Source organism: Artemia sp. Qi Xiang Cuo, chromosome 3, assembly GCF_049724085.1.
Source record: "Artemia sp. Qi Xiang Cuo chromosome 3, ASM4972408v1, whole genome shotgun sequence".
Lineage (NCBI taxonomy): Eukaryota > Metazoa > Arthropoda > Branchiopoda > Anostraca > Artemiidae > Artemia > Artemia sp. Qi Xiang Cuo.
In genome coordinates this window covers 47,476,330-47,498,381 of record NC_142796.1, presented here as the reverse complement: position 1 = coordinate 47,498,381, position 22,052 = coordinate 47,476,330, and the positions used below count along the sequence as shown (strand labels likewise).

The 22,052-nt window shown below is 35.2% G+C and overlaps 1 protein-coding gene across 3 annotated transcripts in view; it reads left to right on the top strand.

Annotated features, from left to right (window-relative positions):
• The window catches only part of LOC148954197 (putative RNA/DNA demethylase ALKBH6), a 57,779-nt gene that overhangs the window by 4,598 nt on the left and 31,129 nt on the right, over positions 1-22,052 (top strand). For 2 of the 3 annotated variants that reach the window (XM_089086972.1, XM_089086971.1), the window contains exons 2-3: positions 2,671-2,847; positions 21,458-21,562. In XM_089086972.1, coding sequence (XP_088943098.1) covers positions 2,671-2,847; positions 21,458-21,562 — 282 coding nt within the window. The remainder of the gene's footprint in view (positions 1-2,670; positions 2,848-21,457; positions 21,563-22,052) is intronic. The other variant, XM_089086973.1, reaches the window with a different exon arrangement.

Here is a 22,052-nt window from a genome sequence, read left to right as displayed (position 1 = left end):
CATTCCCATGACGGTAAGACAGCTAACCTAACTCACTATGATATTAGAATCAAAAGACTTGCAGGATCAGTACAAGATACTATTGTATATAGGAGTGCTGTTACTGATGTTAAAAGTAAAGATGACCATCTAGTAGTATCAAGGGTTAATTTAATGATGAAAGATCGGAAGGGTAACTACCTCCAGGGAAGCTATGATGTTGGTAGACTCCTGAATGAGAATTTGGGAGAAACTTTCCAGGAACAGCTGAATACTAAACTTGAGAGTTTAGAATTTGATAATGTGGAAGATGGTTGGAATAATTTTAGAAAAATAATTTGTTAAGTTGCTGAAGGTGTATTAGGGAAGAAAGCTAGAACTGCAGCTAAGAATATTAGTGAAAAAGCTTTATGTTTAATAGAAAGGAGAAAGGACATGTATTCTCAGAATCTCAGAATTATCTGAGTGATAAATCGTATGAAAACAAAAGAAATGTAAAGAAAGTGGAGAAAGCATTAAAATATGAACTAAGGAGGTGTGAAGTGGAGGCCACGGATAAAATTTCCGAGGATCTGGAAGATGCAGCTAGACGGCATAATAGTAAAATATTGTACTGGCATGTAAACAAATTGAGAGGGAGTAGTCAATCCGGACTTGGCCCAGTTAAAGATAGGAATGGGGAAATGGGGAATTTAAAGGAAATGGGAACTTCGTGGGCGGGTGTAAAGAGGGAGGCTTTGAATAGATTGGGGGGGAGGAGAATCGTCCGTAGCTGTGTTGGCCTCAGGCGGTTTGGTGCTACGGTGAGTTGCTAGTAGTAGTAGTAGTAGTAATATTGAAATAAAAGTCACCCAAATAACCAAGATTACTGAAAAGAACAAATGAATGTAGATTGACAGTTTAATATTTATTGATATTCATTCCTGAAATCCTCAGCAATTTACGATTTATTAACGTTATAAAAGAGGAAATATTTGAAACTCATTTTGCTTTCAGTAAGGTCCAAATGACGTTGTGATCTTTAGAAGGCATAGGGGGCGTTAGCCTTACTCCTGTTTGTGCCAATTTCTGACTTTGACTGAATCATTATAAATGTTATTTGACTCTATTTCTGATCGTATTTGGTTTAATGTAGCTGTCCGGTTCTTCTTAAGAATCAAAATTTTGGCTTACTATTTATATTTTCGACAAGGTTTTGTAAAAAAAAAAAATAATAATAGTTGAACCAAGACGCTTTGGATGGACGGGTACGAGGAATATTTTTCAAAAACTAATAGAGTGAATATCTTCAAAGTCTTTGATCTTACATAGGGATGAAAGAATTCTGATCCCCCATCATGTAGCAACCTTGAGTATATACAAATATTGGTCGATTACACCCCCAGCCCCCCTCAACATGTCCTGAAAGTTTAAAGATTAATTCTCTAAGTCATTCCTGAGATATCGCAAATACACCCTGGATGTACATAGTGTCTTTTGATTTAGTTCAACATCCCCAACAACATGCCTTAAACGTTCCAACCTAGTACTCTTATATTTCCTGGCCTATTGTGCAGACGCCCTTTAGACAATCTAAATACACATCTTGTGCCTTTTCATCCAGTTTTACATCCTCCTCAACTTTCCCTGAAATTTCAATTTAATATTTCCGTTCCTGAGGTATTTAATTATGCCATTTTGACAAGCTAGATGCACTTAAGCTCTTTTAATTTATTCCAATAGCAATAGTATTATATGCAGCAGCGGTAGTAGTAAAAGTGGCAGTAGCAGTTATAGTCTACATATATGAAATTATTACGTATATGAGTGGGTTTGCACCTCCTCAACACCTCTCTCTTTACACTGAAGTTTTTTTGGTACTTATAAAATAGCTATTTATTCTAATTAAACGGCCTTTGTGATTCAGGAGTCCTTCTTAAAGAATTGGGACAAATTTCCAACTTTAGCGTAAAGAGTGAGGTATTGATGAGGGGTGACCCGCCTCACATACGTAATAATTTCTGTTCATTTTAACTTTTATTGCTGCTCCTTTACTTTTTTTTACTTTCAGTTGAAAGACCTTGTATTTGTTATTTAATTTTTCATACTGAAACAACTTCCACCCTATTTAAATAACGAAAAGCCACATATGATGAATGCCGTGCCTGCATACTGTTCTATGATTTCTTTTGAACAACTTTTCTTTTAGATTTTGATCTCCTAACTGAACTGACTAAGTTAAATAAGAGCGTTCAAATAGAAATCAAGGAGATGAAAGGATAAATTAGAGAGTGAAAAAGGTCCAAACAGGAGAAAACACGTAAAATAAATCACTGAAAATCAAAACAGGAAGTTTTCATTCTCTGCGACTTCAATTTTTATCAAAAGTTGAAGATATGCGTTTTTGAAAGTTATTCTGACATCTATAAGAATTCCAAATAGGGATAGGTCCTTTTATTAGACATTGAAACGATAATATAAAACAAAGACTCTAAATATTTCGATGACACAGTCGGTCATCATCATCAGAGAGTAACTCTACTGATGATGACGACCGACTGTGTCATCGAAATATTTAGAGTCTTTGTTTTATATTATCGTTTCACTGTCTAATAAAAGGACCTATCCCTATTTGGAATTCTTATTGTTTTCGTCATAGAAAAGGCAGTGTGGTCATGGAGAATAATAGTTCTGACATCTATTTAATTTCAGGCGTTCAATACTTTGTATTATGTTCCAGACTTCATAAATAACCAAGAAGAGGAACAGTTGTTAAGAAATATATATTCTGCACCAAAGCCAAAATGGACCCAGCTAAATAATAGGAGGCTTCAGAACTGGGGTGGATACCCTACTCCGAAGGGGATGATAGAAGAGCCTATGCCAGAGGTAAGCTTTCTAATTTAAAACAAATGATGATTGTCCTCAGAAGCAACAACCCAAGACGAAAAAGTAGCCAATCATATATTGTCGCACTTTTTCTAATTCTTTCTTCTCTTTGGAATTGCGCTATTGTCTCTTCCTTTTTTAAATTAATTTAAAAAACTTTTCCCAAAAAATAAGTTTTTCAAAGAAAAGTAAAGAGCTCCATTAAACCAAAACTGAGCAAAAATTCATTAAAATAATCTTTCAAGCGTAAAACTAGCACAAACCACCATCAATAATAAATAAAACCCAAAACGAACAGAAATTCCAATAAATAACCAATTCAAACTCAAAACGACCAGAAATTAGTAGGGCTGACACCCTATTTTCCCATGCCATACCAGAACATAATTTTTACTCAAAAAAAAAAAAAAAAAAAAAAGAAGTGAATGTGGACTGACAGTTTAAAATACATATACTGATATTCATTCCTCAAAGTCTTAAAAAGTTTTGATTTATTAAAGTTAAAAATTGGAAATATTTCATATATTTTGTTTTTAATAAAGTGCAAATTATGTTCTGGTCTTCAGAAGGCATACGGGGTGTCAGCCCTACTAATTTCTGGTCGTTTTGAGTTTGACTTGGTTATTTATTAGAATTTCAGTTCGTTTTGGGTTTCATTTATTTATTGATGGGGATTTGTGGTAGTTTTATACTTAAAAGATTATTTTACTTAATTTCTGCTCGGTTTTGGTTTAATGGAGCTGTAATTTTCTTTGAAAAACTGGAAAAAGCTTTTTAAATTTATAAATGAATAAATACATCTTAAAAAGAATAAAACTTATATTGAATATGCAAATCAAGTTTAAAAGGAACAAAAGTTAGCCAAATGTCCCCTTCCCTAACAGTCAAAGTCTAAAGCCTACTGCGTCATTGGTCCTTTACTAAAAACGAATTAAAATATTTTTTTATTTACTTACAACATTGAAAATAAAAATAAAAATTACAGTGAAATAAAATCTTGAACTGCTGAGCTTTCAGCAATTAATCTCATTCTTTATCAAACATTAAGTTTAATTGTATCAGTTCTTTATAAGGTCTTTTTAAGACACACACAGTTTTCAAACGATTTATAGTACAAATATTTTCTTTTGTACTTATTACAATATTGAAAATAAAAGTTACCATGAAGTAAAATGTTGAACTGATGAGATTTTAGCAATTAATATCATTATATATCAAGTATGTAGCTTAATTTTATTACTTCTTTCCAAGACTGTTCAAGTCACACATAGTTTTCAATAAGCTTTAATGACGCAGTAGGCTTTAGACTTTTTCGGTTAAGGAAGGGGCAGTAGCCAAACTCTTGTTTTTGGGGATTTTTATTCGTTTTATACTTGATTACTTTGATTGACCGATTTACGCGGCAACTTTTATTTGCAGGGCTAGGGTTGTAAGTTATGCATGCTGATTACTTTTATTTTGATAATATGTTTACTTTTGATACTTTGTTTGCCTTGTTACATACATACTTTAACATTGTTACTTTGCTAGTTTTTTACTTTTATATTGAAAAAATTATGATTTTGAAATGTTTAATTTTGAAAAACTGGAAACTTTGGCAATCAAAAACGAACAGAAATTAATTAAAAAAAGATTTTCCGAAAAAAAAAGTTTTTTAAGGAAAAGTAAAGGCCATATTAGACTGAAGATCCGCAGAAATAAAAACCTATAATAATTCAAACTCAAAATGACCAATTCCTATTTAAGAATAATAAAACCCAAAACGAACAGAAGTTAAATAAGCAATCATAGCAAACAAACATAGAAACAGTGTTAACATAAATAAATAAATAAATATTAATACGTGTAAAACTTAAACTGAATATGGAAACAAAGCGTAAAACAAAGAAAAATATTTTACCGTTGAAGCATAAGTAAAACCAAAAACGAACAAAAACTAAATAAAAATTCGTAGCAAACAAAAATATAACAGGCACAAAATACAACTAGAATTATGTTAGGAATTTTTTTTTTTTTTTTGTACTTATTACAACATTGAAAACAAAAATACAAATTACAGTAAAATAAAATCGTAAACTGATGAGTTTTCGGCAATTAATACCACTATATATCAAATATTCAGTTTAACTTTATTAGTTCTTTCCATGACTGTTCAAGACGCATATAGTTTTCTGTAAAGCGCAAATGACGCAGTAGGCTTAGACGGTGTGCATGTAACTAAACCACAGGTCACTGAACCCCTGAAACTGAGCCACCGTGCAAATGAACCATCGTGTAATTGAACCACCGTACAACTGAGCACTTGTATAACCGAACCCCTGTGCAACTGAACCCTCGTGTAAGTGAACCACGAGGTAACTGAACCCCATTTAACTAAACCCTCGTGTAACTAGACCCCCGTGCAACTTAAACCAATTTAACTGAACCCCCGTAACTGAAACCCCGTGCAACTGAACCACCGTGCAACTGAGCCACCTTGCAACTGATCCCTCGTCTAACTGAACCACCTTGCAACTAAACCACTGAACTCAGTTTTCAGTATTCTAAAAATATGAGGCAATATAACTGGGTAAAAAAAAAAACACAAGTTAGAATTTTTACATGTTCAACCTTGTTGGAATTGTTTGTTTCTTAAAGTCATTATATAAACGGCCGTCAAGATCATTCATAAAAAAGTTTCGTTTCAGTTTTGCAAAAAAAAGAAGATCTGATGTCACAAACCATTAAAGCTGATTTTATTTCTCTTTTTTTCAGATGAATCAGACCTTTCTTCACGTTAAGTAATAAACATGTGTGTTTAACATATTTGACCTTTGTCAATCTAGATGACGAATTTTGATCGAATGCCTTTGTGGAGATATCAGCAAAAAGGATATGGGAGGGGGACTGATTGCACTCCAGCCTTTTTTTCAACATGCCCAGAAAGTTTAAACTTCATACTCTCATGTTTTTACCTCACCTGTTACGACACATTGCAGATATGTCGTCTTGTAAACCTGGATGCACAAAGTACCTCTTGATTTAGTTGAAGATGCTCCTAAACATTTTTCGAATGATGGGATGGCTGATATTATCAGCCATTGTAGATAGTACTGGTATTTTCTTTTCACAACCAATAAAAGAAAAAAATGTCTTTTGATAGTGTTTGACATTCTTCTTGACATTTCCCTTAGGTTTGAGCTTAATGCTTTTTTTTTATTTATAGGATTATACATGCCCTCTGTTCTTGATAAAAAGATCCCCCTTGCTATATTTACCTTATATATCCCCAGGGCATAACTTACAACCCTTGCCCTGAGGGCTGTGGGGAGTTGTCATCCTCAAAGACATAACTTCCGGATCTTTTAACTACGTTGAATAAAATGGCTATCTCAAAATTTTAATTGGATGTGTTTGGGGAAGTGGTGGGCATGGGAGGGGGTTAGTTGCTCTTGAGTATTAAAAAGGGCACTAGTCCTTCCAATTTCCAAGCTAATGAGCCCTTTTCGAAGTTTCTACGACAACTCCTTCGATACGAAGCACCCTGGTGTACCCCCCTCCCCCCCCCCCAAAAAAAATACATTGCGCCCAAATCGCTCTTTACTTAGGAAGCGCTGTTGTGCTGCCTATGACTAAAAGTGCAGGGTATCAGTCAAGGTAGTATATGTCCCTTTAGAACCGACTGACGTGGATGGTACTGACTCATAAATTTTACTTATAGCTACAGAAACAATTAGTCAGGGTCCTAGATAGGAATAAAGTATTTTTATTAGATGATTCTAACGCACAGGTTGGTAAAAATAGGGGCAGATGGTATCCTAGCCTTGGTAAATTTCCTTTAGGAAAATAAACAGTAATGGATACAGACTGCTGCAATTTTGTAGGTAAAGAATCTAATTATAACAAATATAGCAGTTGTTCATAAAATGGCCCATAAGTTAACATGGTATTCACATGATGGTAAGACAGCTAAGTTATTGTAAACCGAAGACTGGCAGGATCAATACAAGATACTACGGTATATAGGAATGCTGTTGTTGATGTTTAAAATAAAAGATCACCATCTAGTAGTGCCTAGGGTTAATTTAAAGCTAAAATTTCTAAAGAATGACGGGAAGTTATGATGTTGGTAGACTCCAGGACCAGAGTTTGAGAGAAACTTTCCAGGAATTTGAATACTAAACTGGAGAGTTTAAATTTTAACAATTAAAATATGAACTCAGGAGGTGTGAAGTAGAGGCCATGGATAAAATTGCCAAGGATCTGGAAGATGCAGCTAGACGGGATAATAGTAAAATATTATACTGGCATGTTAACAAATTGAGTTAATACGGACTTTGCCCAGTTAAACATAGGAATGGGGCCGCAATTAATGATAAGGAAAAAACTAAAGAGAGATGGGCCGAAAATTTTAAGAATTTGCTTAACCGAGATAGAGTTGAAGGAGGAGATATAGAGGAAAATGAAAAAGTTTGTGATACCTTGGACGTGAAGGAAGATTTGTTTTGTGAGGAAGAATTAGCGACAGTACTAAAAGAATTAAAAAATAATAAGGCTCCAGGTGCTGATAGGGTGGTAAATGAGTTTCTTAAATATGGTGGCTCTGAGGTTAGAAATAAGTTACTGAAGATTATGAATATGATTTTTGAAAAAGGGGAAGTACCTAACAATTTTAGGAAAACCTTAATTAAGCCACTTTACAAGAAAGGTGATAAAAGTGAGTGTGGTAATTATCGAGGAATTAGTCTGGTCTCTGTAGGTAATAAATTACTTAGTAATTTGATACTTTTTAGACTGAGAGATGCCGTAGACAAAGTTTTAAGAGAAGAACAATGCGGGTTTAGAAAAGGTAGAGAATGTGTCGACCAAATTTTCACTCTTAGGTTAATAATTGAGAAGTGCCTGAGTTTTCAAACACCTATGATCCTCAGTTTTATAGATTATGAGTAAGCGTTCGATTCTGTTGATAGATGAGCTTTAGTAAAGGTTTTACCCTTGTATGGTATACCAGACAGATACATTAAAGTGATTAGTGCATGTACGAGAATAACACTGCTGCGGTTAAGGTAGGAAATGAGGTTAGTAGCTGGTTTTGTATTAAATCAGGAGTTAAGCAGGGATGTGTTCTATCCCCTTTTACACGGGCCATTTTGATGGAGTCACTCTTAAAGATCACGGGAATGGCGACGGAAGACCATGGAATCAAATGGGGAGGAAAAATTATCCTAGACCTTGATTATGCTGATGATTTAAGCATCCAAAATGGACCTATGAGAAAGATGAATGAAGTTTTAAAAGTTTTGCAAGGTCAGGGTGCTAGAATAGGTTTTAAAATTAATGTTAAAAAGACTAAGTCACTAAGGCTATGAATAAATGAAGATGAAAAGGTGAAGTTGGGTAATGAAAAGATTGATCAGGTGGACAGCTTCACTTACCTTGGTAGTATTATTAGTAAAGATGGTTGGAGCAGTGAAGATGTCAAAAGTAGAATAGCCAAGGCTCAGGGTGTTTTTTCACAGTTAAAAAAGTTTGGAAGAATAGGAAGATAAGTCTGCAAACCAAGATTAGATATTAGAAGCTACAGTGATGATAGTGGTCAAATATAACTCTGAATCATGGGCGCTCGGAAAAGCGGATGAAGATTTGCTAGATGTTTTCCAGAGAAATTGCTGAAGGATTGTTCTGGGTACCAGGCTGATTGACCGTATTTCAAACAATAGGCTATACAAAAATGTGGTTCAATGCCGCTCTCTAGGGCTATAACGAAAGAAAGGTTGAGGTGGCTAGGGCACGTTGTGCGGATGACAGATTGCCGAAGATTGTTCTTTTCGGCCAACCTTCTAGGGCTAAATGGAAAGCAGGTCATCCTCGTCTGGGGTGGGAGGACGTCATAAAGAAAGATTTAAAGGAAATGGGAACTTCATGGGCGGGCGTAAGAAGGGAGGCTTTGAATAGATTAGGATTGAGGAGGAGCGTGCGTAGCTGTGTTGGCCTCAGGTGGCTAGGTGCTGCAATGAGTTGTTAGTTAGAAGTTGGATAGAATAATTTTAGGAAAATAATTTATGAAGTAGCTGATTGTATCTTAGGGAAGAAAGTTGAAAACACAGCTAGTAATGTTAGTGAATAACAGTACGGCATAACAGCATAACGGCATAACAGTAAAATATTGTGCTGACGTGTTAATAAATAGATAGGGAGTAGCCAATCCGGACTCGTCCCAGTTAAAGAAGAGAACGGGTCCACAATTAGTGATAAAGAAAGAGTTTCGTTTTGAGAATGGGCTATGCCGGGATGGAGTTACAGGAAGAGATATAGAGGAAAATAGTTCGTGACACCGTGGATGGGATGGAAGATTTTTTTTTTTAAGATGGATTAGTGGCAGTGCTAAAATGATTGAAAAATAATAAGGCCCCTGGTGTGGTAAATGAGTTTCTTAAATATGGTTACTATGAGGTTATAAATAAGTTACTGAAGATTATGAATATGATTTTTGAAAATGTTGAAGTACCTAGCGATTTTAAGTAAACCCTAATTAAACCCCTGTATGAGAAAGGCAATAAGAGTAAGTGTGGTAATTATAGAGGCATTAGTTTGGTTTCTGTAGGTAACAAATAACTTAGTATGATAATACATTTTAGACTTAGAGATTCTCTAGACAAAGTTTTAAGAGAAAAACAGTGCGGTTTTAGGAAGGGTAGAGAATGGAACAAATTTCCACTCTTAGGTTGTCCTAAGGAGCACGGGAATGGCAACGGGAGAACACGTAATTAAATGTGGAGGAAAAACTTTCCTGGACTTAATTATGCTGATGGTTTATTCAAGGCTCAGGATTTTTTTTTCACGTTTGGAAGAATGGGAAGAATGATCTGTGAAACAACACTTGAATATTGGAAGCTACAAGTGGTTTGTTGGCGTGTTGGCCTAAGGTAGCATGGTGGTTCAGTGAGTTGTTAGTATATCTATAATAACACAAATGCTGTTCAACAATTCTGCCGTGCTTCATGTTCGTTGCATAAATAATACTGCAACTTCATTGCTTTCAGTCTTCTTATTTGTTGCAGAAACAATGTTGCGACTTCATTGATTTCAGTCTTTTCTTATTTGTTGCAGAAACAATGCTACAACTTCATTGCTTTCAGTCTATAATAGCCACAGAACAAATATATATAAACAGTAGCTAAAAGTCCTATACTCTACATTAAAGATTTTTGACATACATCAGTCTAGACCTTTCTTCATGATTCAGCCTTCACACACGCGCAAAGGCAAATGTTTAGCGCAACGTGAAGGGCTTATGGAAAACTATTGCTGTGACGCAGACGGATTTCCATTTCCGTGCGCTTTGATCTGTGTCATTTCTGAAGAAACTTTTCGCTACTGTTTATATATATTTATACTGTGATAATAGCGTCAAATGGAAATCTTAGTTAGAAGCTTGCAGTCACTTAAAAATTAATATCAATTGATATCATATCAATATGATATCAATAGATAGATAGATAGATAATTTATTCAGCCGCTAGGCCATACACAAACATTGCAATGATTATATAACACAACAGCCAGTTTACACTTAAATAAATGGTATAACTACTAACAACAAACAAAACATTAAACCCAATATTTACATCTTTTTAAACCCTCTTTTATAAATCCAGTCACTGCTATAATCGTCTCCCGGGATGAATATTTAAGGATCCAAGGAAAAGAGACTTCCTCATCACCTAAATACTTCAATCCAAAATCTGACAGCTGCTGGCTCGACATAAAAAATTGAGCAAATTTGCTTCCTCCACGTCACATAAAGAGCAAGTATACATCATCTAGGGCCTTAAGCATTTCTTTAGAAAACTTCAAATCTAATTTTTAGGGGCGAACTGTTCGCACAGACCTAGAGCCACAGACGCAAGTTTTCCGGTGGCAAATTCAGCTTAAAATAATATTCTAGTCCAAAAGACTCTTTTATTTTCGAATGCTGGCGCAAGGTTTCAGATTTTCAAATCAGTTCATGCCAGAGTTAGATCTCTTGATCCTCCTTAACATGTTTTAGCTTCCGATCCAGATTTCTTCTGGATCGTCTGTTGGACCAAGACCTTCATTCCAAGCGTATGAAAGTCCGGCTTTATCAAGGAGGGCTTTAACATGGAACGGCCATGATCTTTTTATAATTCAAAATATGCGGCTTTCATAAGCCTCTCATCTGGTAGTTGGATAATTTTCAGCCAAAATTTTACTACTTGTAGTAACCTTTCTTTAAGCAGCGGAAACAAAGCTAGATCTCTCTAAAGAGCCTGTGTATGAGTTGTAGCATGTACCCTAACCAATCTTTTATAATATTGTAATTGAACCATTTCTAATTGCGGGATCACCTCATATCCCCAAAGCTCCGCACCATAATGAATAGTGGGGCGAATTTTCGATTGAAATAAATACTTATGTATTGTAATATTTTTAATTTTATTTAAAGCTGAATTCCTTAAAACTGCTGAAGAAACCGCTTTACCTCTACCCACCATTTCTTTCACATGATCCTTCCAATTTCCTTTATTATTTAATACAAACCCTAAATACTTAAAAGTTGTACCTGAGGACGTATATGGTTCTTATGAAAGGGATGCTCCTGTAAACTTCAGAGAGGGCTCATTTGATTGGAAATTGAAAGTTCTAGTTCAATTTTTAAGAATCAAAAGATTTCCGAGGGCAACTAGCCCTCTAATATCACTTAAATATCAATTTTTGAATGTATTTATCTGATTTTTACATAAATATACATAAAACCTCATTTAAAAAATTAGCAGATAGCTTATCTTGCTCGACACTCACTTGGAGTGTTAACTGTCAATTGTTATCTATCACTGTTAACAATCAAGTTCTGCTATAAATAATTACATCTATATCTTCTTTTGAGATCATTGAGAAAGAATCGTATTTTTTTTCCAAAAGAAGAAAATATGAATATGCAAATCTAGAATGAATCTGAAAATATGAATAAAACATTGAAACTTCAAACGAAAAGAAATTATTCTGTAGGCTATCTAAGGGGGCTACCGCTTCCTCAACCCTCACTTTTTACGCTAATGCTTCAAAGCTCTTTAAAAATACTTCTCATTGAAAATCAATGGTCCTTGTGTATGAGTAGTCTTCCCTAAAGAACCTGGACGAAAAGTCAAACTTTAGCGTAAAGAGCGGGGATTGAGGAAAGGGCAGCCCCCATCACACACAGAATAATTTCTATTTGTTTTGAGTTTTGATGTTGCTCCTTACTTTCAGTTGAAAACACTTGTTTTTTATATTTAATTTCTGACCTTTTTTTTCAAATCATGCCGAGAAATCCCCTTACCCCCCCATGTAATATTTCTCCTGGAAAATTTCCCCAGAAACTTCTCTCTTCACGAAAAACTCACCCCGTGGAAAATTCCCCCTCCTCCCCGCAGAAAATTTTCCGCATATTCCCAATAACAAGTACAAAACGTGAACAATATGAGTAAATTTCGTAACATGCAGCCCTTTCCTCAGGAACTAGGGAGGGTCATGTCCTCACCAAAAGCACAGTTATTGGACCTTTCAAGTACGTTGAATTAAATGGCTACCTTAAAATTTTGATCAGATGTCTTTGGAGAAAAATGGGCATGGGAGGGGGGGGGGGCTAGGTGCCCTTCAATCTTTTAGGTCGCTTATAAGGCACACTAGGAATCTTGATTTCCGTTCGAATAATATTCCTCCCGATCTTATAGGACCATTTGTTCGATAGGATCACACCTAGGAAAAACAAGTCAGAGGCAACGCAGTAGCGTTGCCTATAATAAAAGCCTTGCGGCTCCAATGTTTTATTATTATTTATTTATTTTTTTTTTCCAGAGGCAAATAATATAGAAGGAGTCATCATAGAAACTTCAAAATGGGATAAACAATTTGGAAATCAAGAATTCTATGGCCCTTTTTAGAAGTAGATAATTATGGGAAGGTAACTAGCCCTCCCGCCCATGCCCATCATTCCCCCGAACACATACAAACAAAGTTTTTATATGACCATTTTGTTCAGCGTAGTTTTCTTTCTGATAAAAAATATGTTTTTGAAGAGGACACCCCCCCACATGCCTCAGGGCAAGGGTTTTAAGTTATAACCTGGGGGCATATAAGGTTTTTATAGAAGGCGTTGTCGTAGAAACTTCAAAACAGGCTCATTCGATTGGAATTAAAGAGCTAGTGCCCTTTTTAAAATTCGAAAGTGATTGGAGTGTAACTAGCCCCCCGCCCCCCATGCCCATCATTTCCCCAAACACATCCAATCAAAATTTTCAGTTAGCCATTTTGTTCAGTGTAGTTGATTTCCACATAGAAAATATATTTTTGAGGAGGAAACTCCCCCACAACCCGCAGGACAAGGGTTTTAAGTTATGCCCTGGGGGCATATAAGGTTATTATAGAAGGCGTTGTCGTAGAAACTTCAAAACAGGCTCATTCGATGGGAAATTAAAGGGCTAGTGCCCTTTTTAATAGTCGAAAATGATTTGAGGGCAACTAGCCCCCCCCATCACTCCCCCAAAAACATCCAATCAAAATTTTGAGATAGCCATTTTGTTCAGCGTAGTTGATTTCAAAAAGAAACTATATTTTTGAGGAGGATACTCCCCCACAACCCTCAGGGCAAGGGTTTTAAGTTATGCCCTGGGGGCATATAATGTTTTTATAGAAGGCGTTGTCGTAGAAACTTCAAAACATGCTCATTCGATTGGAAGTTAAAGAGCTAGTGCCATTTTAAATAGTCGAAAGCGATTGGAGTGTAACTAGCCCCCCTCACGCCCATCATTTCCCCAAACACATCCAATCAAAATTTTCAGATAGCCATTTTGTTCAGCGTAGTTGATTTCCAGATAGAAAATATATTTTGGAGGAGGACACTCCCCCCCAACCCTCAGGGCAAGGGTTTTAAGTTATGCCCTGGGGGCATATAAGGTTTTCATAGAAGGCGTTGTCGTAGAAACTTCAAAAAAGGCTCATTCGGTTGGAAATTCAAAAGGCTAGTGCCCTTTTTAATAGTCAAAAGTGATTGGAGGGCTACTAGCCCCCCCCCTACGCCCATTATTCCCCCCAACACATCCAGTCAAGATTTTGTGATAGCTATTTTTGTTCCGCGTAGTTATTTTCCAAATTGTAAATATATTTTGAGGCGGACACTCCCCCACAACCCTCAGGGCAAGGGTTTTAAGTTATGCCCTGGGGGCATATAAGGTTTTTATAGAAGGCGTTGTCGTAGAAACTTAAAAACAGGCTCATTCGATTGGAAATTAAAGGGCTAGTGCCCTTTTAATAGTCGAAAAAGATTGGAGGGCAACTAGCCCCCCCCACGCCCATCATTTCCCCAAACACATCCAATCAAACTTCTGAGATAGCCATTTTGTTCAGTGTAGTTGATTCCCTAATAGAAAATATGTTTTTGAGGAGGACACTCCCCAACAACCCTCAGGGCAAGAGTTTTAAGTTATGCCCTGGGGGCAAATAAGGTTTTTATAGAAGGCGATGTAGTAGAAACTTCAAAAAAGGCTCATTCGATTGGAAATTCTGAGGGCTAGTGCCCTTTGTAATAGACGAAAGTGATTTGAGGGCAACTAACCCCCCTCTCACGCCCACCTTTTCCCCAAACACATCCAATCAAAATTTTGAGATAGCCTTTTTTGTTCAGCGTAGTTGATTTCCAGATTGAAAATATATTTTGAGGAGGACACTCCCCCACAACCCTCAGGGCAAGGGTTTTAAGTTTTGCCCTGGGGGCATATAAGGTTTTTATAGAAGGTGGTGTCGTAGAAACTTCAAAAAATGCTCATTTGATTGGAAATTCCGAGGGCTGGTGCCCTTTTTAATAGTCGAAAGTGATTTGAGGACAACTGACCCCCCTCTCACGCCCACCTCTTCCCCAAACACGTCCAATCAAAATTTTAAGACAGCCATTTTATTAAACGTAGTTTTAAGTTCTGGAAATTAGGTCTTTGAGGATTACAACTCCCCCATAGCCCTCAGGGCAAGGGTTGTAATTTAAGGATTCTCTGAATCCTTCATATTATTTCTTATGGAAGGGATGCTCGTATAAACTTTAGAGAGGGCTCATTTGATTGAAAGTTCTTGTTCACTTTTTAAGAGTCAAAAGAGACTGAAGGGCAACTAACCCCTCTCCCTCCTCCACGCCGTAAATACATCAGATAAAAATTTTTAGATACACATTTTGTTAAAATAGTTCAAAGTTCTGATAACGAAAAACTCCGGTGTCGACACAGCCCCACCAGGGCCCAGGGGTAGGCGTTGTAAATTATGCCCTGTGGCATAACTTATTAAGGGAGGGTTATAACTTATGGGAAGGGGTTTTGTATGGGAAGAACACATAGGAAATCTATTATAGTTATCCAATTATAAGGTTAAAATACATACTCTGTGATAGATGCAAAATTGCTTTGGCACACAAATTCCTATTAAGGTCAATTCCAAACAGTCGTGATCTCTTTGTGTCAGCAAGTGAAATGGTCTAAACCCCCTTATTGGAGCTATTATTTCAATCCATTCATTGTTGTCAATCGCTGCTCACAAGTTATGCAAGCTGTCTATTGTTCATATATAAGGTTTTTATCAAAGAGGTAATTGTATAGACTTTGAAAAAAGTCCCATTCGATTTAAATTGAAAGTTCTAGATCCGTTTTTTAAAGTAAAAAATAATCAGACAGTAAGCACCCCCTCCCCATACTATAGAAACTTGAAAATTTTTTCAATAAAAAACGAACAAAAATTAATTAAAAAAAAAACTTTCCGAAAAATAGTTTTTTCAAATAAAATTAAAGGCAATTTTAAACTTAACATCAGCAGATACAAATACCTGTTAAAATTAAAACTAAAAACGACCAGAAATTACTATTAGATAATAAAAGAAACCCAAAACGAACAGAAATTAAATAAACAATCATAGCAAAAAACATACAACAAATAATAATATTAATAAATAAATAGATGTTGAACCGAGTAATGCTTAGATTGAATATGAAAATCAAGCTTAAAACGAAAACAAATATTTTGCTATTAAAGTATAAATGAAACTTAAAACGAACAGAAATTAAATAAACAATCAATGCGAACAAACATACAATATATATTAATGTAAATGTATAAATAAATCTTAAAACGAGTGAAACTTAAATTGAATATCCAAATCAAGTTTGAATCGAATAAAAATAACTACAAACAAGAGTTTGGGTATCGTCTCACTGCAGAAGCCTAAAACCTACTGCGTCATTGGCGCTTTACTGAAAACGAATTATATAAATAATTATTATAAATAATAAATAATAAATAATTATATAAATAATAATTCGTTTACTGAAAACGAATTATTTGTAATAATTATATTACAAATGTTTTCTTTTGTACTTAATATTGACAATAAATATTAAAATTACAGTAAAATTTTGAACTGATGATCTTTTAGCAAATAATATCATTATGCATCAAATATTCAGTTTAATTTATTAGTTCTTTTCAAGATTGATCAAGACAAATATAGTTTCACTACAAGCATAATTTGGATACTGCCCCCTTCTTTAACTGTAAAAACCTAAAGCCTTCTGCGTCATTAGTGCTTCACTGAAAATGATTTACTTGTATATTACATATTTATTCTTTTTCAGTTCTTACAGCATTTAAAATGAAAATAAAAAATACAGTGAAAAAAAATCTTTAACTGATGGATCTTTCAACAATTAATATTATTATATATCTAATATTCAATTTGATTTTGTTTATACTTTCCAAGACTGCTCAAGACTCATATAGTTTTGCCATTTTTTTTAACTCTACCATTTTTTTTGTAACTAATCGTGTTAGATCGTTATGAAAGCATTCTATGGCTTCTAGGCATTTCTATTTGAGCGGAAAACTGCACCTCAAACTTTGTGGAACACGCATTTTCTTGCATGAAGCACCAAAATATAATAAAATGTCAAGTTTCGGAGTGTTCCACCACTGGCAAGCAAGTGCCATTGGTATTTTGAATCCGCATGGTCAATTTAAGGGGGTGGAGGGTAGGATAATTCTCGTAGCAGCCCCATTCCGTCGTGGTATGGTTGACATTTTCAACACCTTGCGTCCGGACTATCATATAATCTACCAAACATACAGCTACCCCAAATCAGTATCAATAAATAAATGAAACCCAAAACGAGCAAAAATTAAAATAAATATTAGAGTCAAACTCAAAACGAGCATAAATTAATGTGAGTAGGGTTCAAAACCCCCTATGCTTTCTAAAAGCCAGAATATAATTTGTACTTTACTGAAAAAAATTCAAATGAGTTTACTGAAAAAAAATGTGCATTGTCAATTTAATATACATATTCTGATATTTATTCCCTAAAATATAAGTTAATTTTAGATTTCTTAAATGTACAAAAGTAAAAAAATTTCGTTGAATCGTTTTCAGTTAAGTGCCAATAACGCAGTAAGTTTTAGACTTCTGCATTGAGGCAATACCCAGACCTTTGTTTGTAGTTATTTTTATTCGATTCAAACTTGATTTGTATATTTAATTTAAGTTTCACTCGTTTTAAGATTTATTTATTCATTTACATTAATATATATTTTATGCTTTTTCGTATTGATTGTTTATTTAATTTTTGCTTGTTTTAATTCTCATTTAGAATTCAATAGCAAACTACTTGTTTTCGTTTTAAGATAGATTTTGATATTCAATCGAATCAATACTCGCTTTAAGAACTGTTTATTCATTTATATTATCACTTGTTGTAACTTTTTACTATAATTATTTATTCAACTTCTATTCGTTTTGGGTTTTATCTATTCTTTAATAGTAATATCTGGTCGTTTTGAGTTTGAATTTTAACATGCATTGGTATCTGCTAATCTTAAGCTTAAAATGTCGTTTACTTTTCTTTTAAAAAATGCTTTTTCGGAAAGTTTTTTTTTTAATTAATAATAATAAAAAATATACATGCATCTGTGATCTTTCTTCTGCTGAAAAATACCAAGTTCCACATTCTTCTAAACAGGAGCCTGAAATCTGTACAATAGGATCCTCTGATATGCTGGAATTGAAGGTGCGATTTTCGTTCGGATTACTTGAACTTTGGGTGTGGGGGTGTTTCCCACTTCTTCGAAAATCAGGCAAACTTTCTCAGGCTCGTAGTTTTTGATGGCTAACATTAAAGTTTATGAACTTTATGTATTTGGAATTAGCATAAAAATCCAACTCCTTTGATGCATCTATTGTTATCAAAATTTCGTTTTAGAATTTCGGGTGCTATTGCGGAGAGTTGCTCCTTATTTACAGTTTTAAACTGTTTAGCAACGAATGTTTCCCATGTAATATTATTTTTGACATAGAAATTTCATTCAGATTCAACAGAATAGCAATTTATAACTATTATAACTAGAAAAAGAAGTTTTGAGAGCTTGGAAAAAGCTTGAAATAAAATGAATCAAAATAAAAGGTACGCCATCAAAACGGTAATTGTCAAAATCAACTGGATGTTCCCGTTCCACCCCCCCCCCCCACTTCAAACAACAAGGAAAATCAAGTTTTTGTGTGGATATCACCAATGTGTCTCCGTTTTTTCCCAGTGGCGACCGTATTGATGCCAAAGTTCGTTGGATATTCTAAGAGGGCTCATTTGAATGGAAACGAAAATATCTTATGCCCTTTATAAGCAATGGGGTTTATTGTTACCACAGTAACGTACCGTTTTCTGCCATTATTTGATGTAAAAGATCAGTTTTGGCCGAAGTAGGGATAAAACTCTGGAGAATGCACATTCTGAAAAAGCCAATCAAGTTTTGATGCTCTAAAACGGTGATTGGGGGTTTACAGTTTCCTGCATTGAAAACCGAGGAAATCGCATATAACACTGGTAGCACTTCTGTTAACCTCCCTCCCTCCTAAATGTGATTTTATCAATCCAGAGATAGTGGAAGATCATGGCGGTGCTAGTCTGAATGGAAATTAACGTTTCTGGTATACATTTTTTTTTAATCTACAAGAGATCGTGTCACAAAAAAAGTGAGATTTTCTACATCAAAACAACAACTATGGCGAAATACGACCAAAGTTCAATCAAGCACAAATTCTGAACTAGAAAATTGGCCGAAAGTCATCTAAAACCTGTACAGAAACTCCATCCCTCCCAAAATCCCTTCCCTCGAAATATCGAGTTTGTGCGGTTTAACCTATAAACTGTCCTCCTATGCCCCCTTCAGAATAATACTCGTCAAACCATGCTTCAGTCTTCTGAAGTATGTACCTCTACATCCGTTCCCTGCTAAAGCACGTTGAACTTTGATGAAATCGGATAGACTTTGCACTTTTCATATAATATATTTTCGAGCTTTATATACAAATATGCAAGTCTTCAAGACTCTAGGTATTTTCTCAAATAGGCTAGCAGACCAGTGATAAAGCATGGAAAAATAAATTTTAATAAGCCTGATCATGCCAAGGGAAGGACCAGTAGAATTGTCCCTTGACTGAAAAATTAATGCCTTATAATCAAATAAATAATAAAACAAATTTTAACTGAAAGTAAGGAGCGACATTAAAACTTAAAACGAACAGAAATTATTTCGTATATGAAAGAGACTGTCTCCTTCTCAACGCCTCGCTTTTTACGCTAAAGTTTTTTATTGTTTTAAAAAGTAGAGTTTTGAGAACGAGTCAAATTTTAGCGTAAAGAGTGAGGCGCTGAGGAGGGGACAGCCCCTTTTATATACGGAATAATTTCTGTTCTTTTCAAGTTTTAATGTCGCTCCTTACTTTCAGTTAAAAAAAACTTGTTTCTTTTTATTTGATTTCTGATCGTTTTTGAATCAATGCAGGTTTTGAATTTGGCTCACTGTACATGAATAATTAAAACGAAATTCGCATATTAACTTTACCTTTTTCTTAACTAATGATAACCTCAGACAAGGACTCCTGAATCACAAAGGCTGTTTAATTAGAATAATAATATCTTTTGTAAGTTAAAAAAACACCTTAGCGTAAGAGCGAGCTATTGAGGAGAGGCAGCCACCCCCCCCTATTTACGTCATATTTTCTGTTCGTTTTAACCTTTAATGCTGCTTACTTTCAGTTGAAAAAAACTTATATTTTTATTTAATTTCTGATTGTTTTTTAAATAATGCTGGGAAATTCAGGGCTTCCTTCATGAAAATTCTCTTCCCCAATGGAAAGATCCTCCCATGTAAGCTCCTCTCCCCGACCCCTCCCCCCACCAGAAAAAATCCCCCCTGAAAACGTCTGTATACTTCCCACTACTATGTGTAAACAATGGGTAAAGTTCAGAACCTGCAGCCCTTCCCCGGGGAATTGTGGGGGATTAAGTCGTCCTCAAAGACATAGTTATTAGATTTTTGACTATGCTGAACACAATGGCTATCTCAACATTTTGATCCGGGGACTTTGGGTAAAAACGAGTGTGGGAGGGGGCCTAGTCGCCCTTCAATTTTTTTTGATCACTTAAAAAGGGTACTAGAGCTTTTAATTTCCGTTTGAATGAGCCCTCTCGTGGCATTCTAGGATCACTGGTTCAATACGATCTCCCCTGGGAGGGAAAACAAATAAACATGCATGCGTGATCTTTCTTCTGGTAAAAAATACAAAATTTCACATTTTTTGCAGATGGGAGCTAGAAACCTCTACAGTAGGGTTATCTAATACGCTGAATCTGATGGTGTGATTTTCATTTTATCCTACGACTTTTATGGGATGTTTCCCCCTTTTTTCGAAAATAAGGCAAATTTTCTCAGGCTCGTAACTGTTTATGAGTAAGATTAAACTTGTTGAAACTTGTGTACTTAAAATCAGTATGAAAATTTGATTCTTTTTATGTATATGTTGGTATCAAAATTCGATTTTTTAGAGTTTCGGTTACTATTGAGCCGGGTCGCTCCTTACTTACAGTACGTTGCCACGAACTGTTTGATAGCTGCATCAGCAGGGGGGGGGCGAGAGGGGTCTCCATCCGGAGAGTCAAGAGACATAGTCTATATAATAAATTTTTCTCCAAATTATTAGGGGTGGGGGTAACTGCCCCCCCCCCGAAACGACGCCACTGGCTGCAGGTGAGCTTAAACACCTCCTTTTAATTTTGCCTAAAATCAGAGACGTATGCAATAGGATGGCTTCAGGGTTCAGTCTCCCCCCCCCCCAAAAAAATCTTCATTTTTGCCAATTTCTGGGCAGTTCTTATTCAATTTATCGACAATAAGAAAAATATCACCCCACCCCTAAAAAAACATTTCTGTGTACGTCTCTGCCTAAAATCATTGGCACAAGTTCAAAAGAATCCTGGAGAGGGAAATTCCAATAGAGGGTAGAATCAAGTCAAATCTAATGGCGAGCAATTTGTGTTGTAAGGATAGCAAGGTATATGGTGTAGAAAATTATATAATCCTAATCACAAACATAATCATCTAAAATGGTTCGTTCTTGAAGCTGTTGAAGAGTGTAAGCAAGAATCTTGAGCCAAAATTAGGGCTGGATCGGAGAATAACTCCCCTAGCAATTTCCTGCCCTCCCCAATAGGCATTTTCAATTGCTGTTCGTTGCTGAGTGTCATTAATGGAAATTATCTGTTTGTTTCAGTGGTTAAGGCGAGTAATGAAACGTATTGACGATTTAAACATTTTTGGTGGAAAACAATCAAACCATGTTTTGGTTAACGAATACCTTCCTGGACAAGGAATAATGGTAAGACCGCTTACCTCATGCTGAAATTTAACTTGAAGTCCACACAAATTTTTATGGATTAATTAAAAAGAAACTTTCCGAAAAAGCTTTTCAAAGAAAAGTAAAGACCATGTTAAACTTAAGATCAGCAGAAATAAAAACCTATTATAAATCAAACTCAAAACGACCAGAACTTACTATTAAAGAATAAATGAAACCCAAAACGAACAGAAATTACTATTAAAGAATAAACGAAATCCAAACCGAACAGAAATTAAATAAACAATCATGGCAAACGAACATACAACTAATACAAATGAATTCATAAATCTTAAAACGAGTAAAACTTAAATTGAATATGCCAATCAAGCTTAAAACGAGCAAAAATAACTAAGACCCCTTCTCTAACTGTAAAAGTATAAAACCTACTGTGTCATTGAAAAGACAAAACAAGCAAATGAACGTCATAAAAAAGACAAAAAAAAACAACAAACAAACGAGGAACGAATGA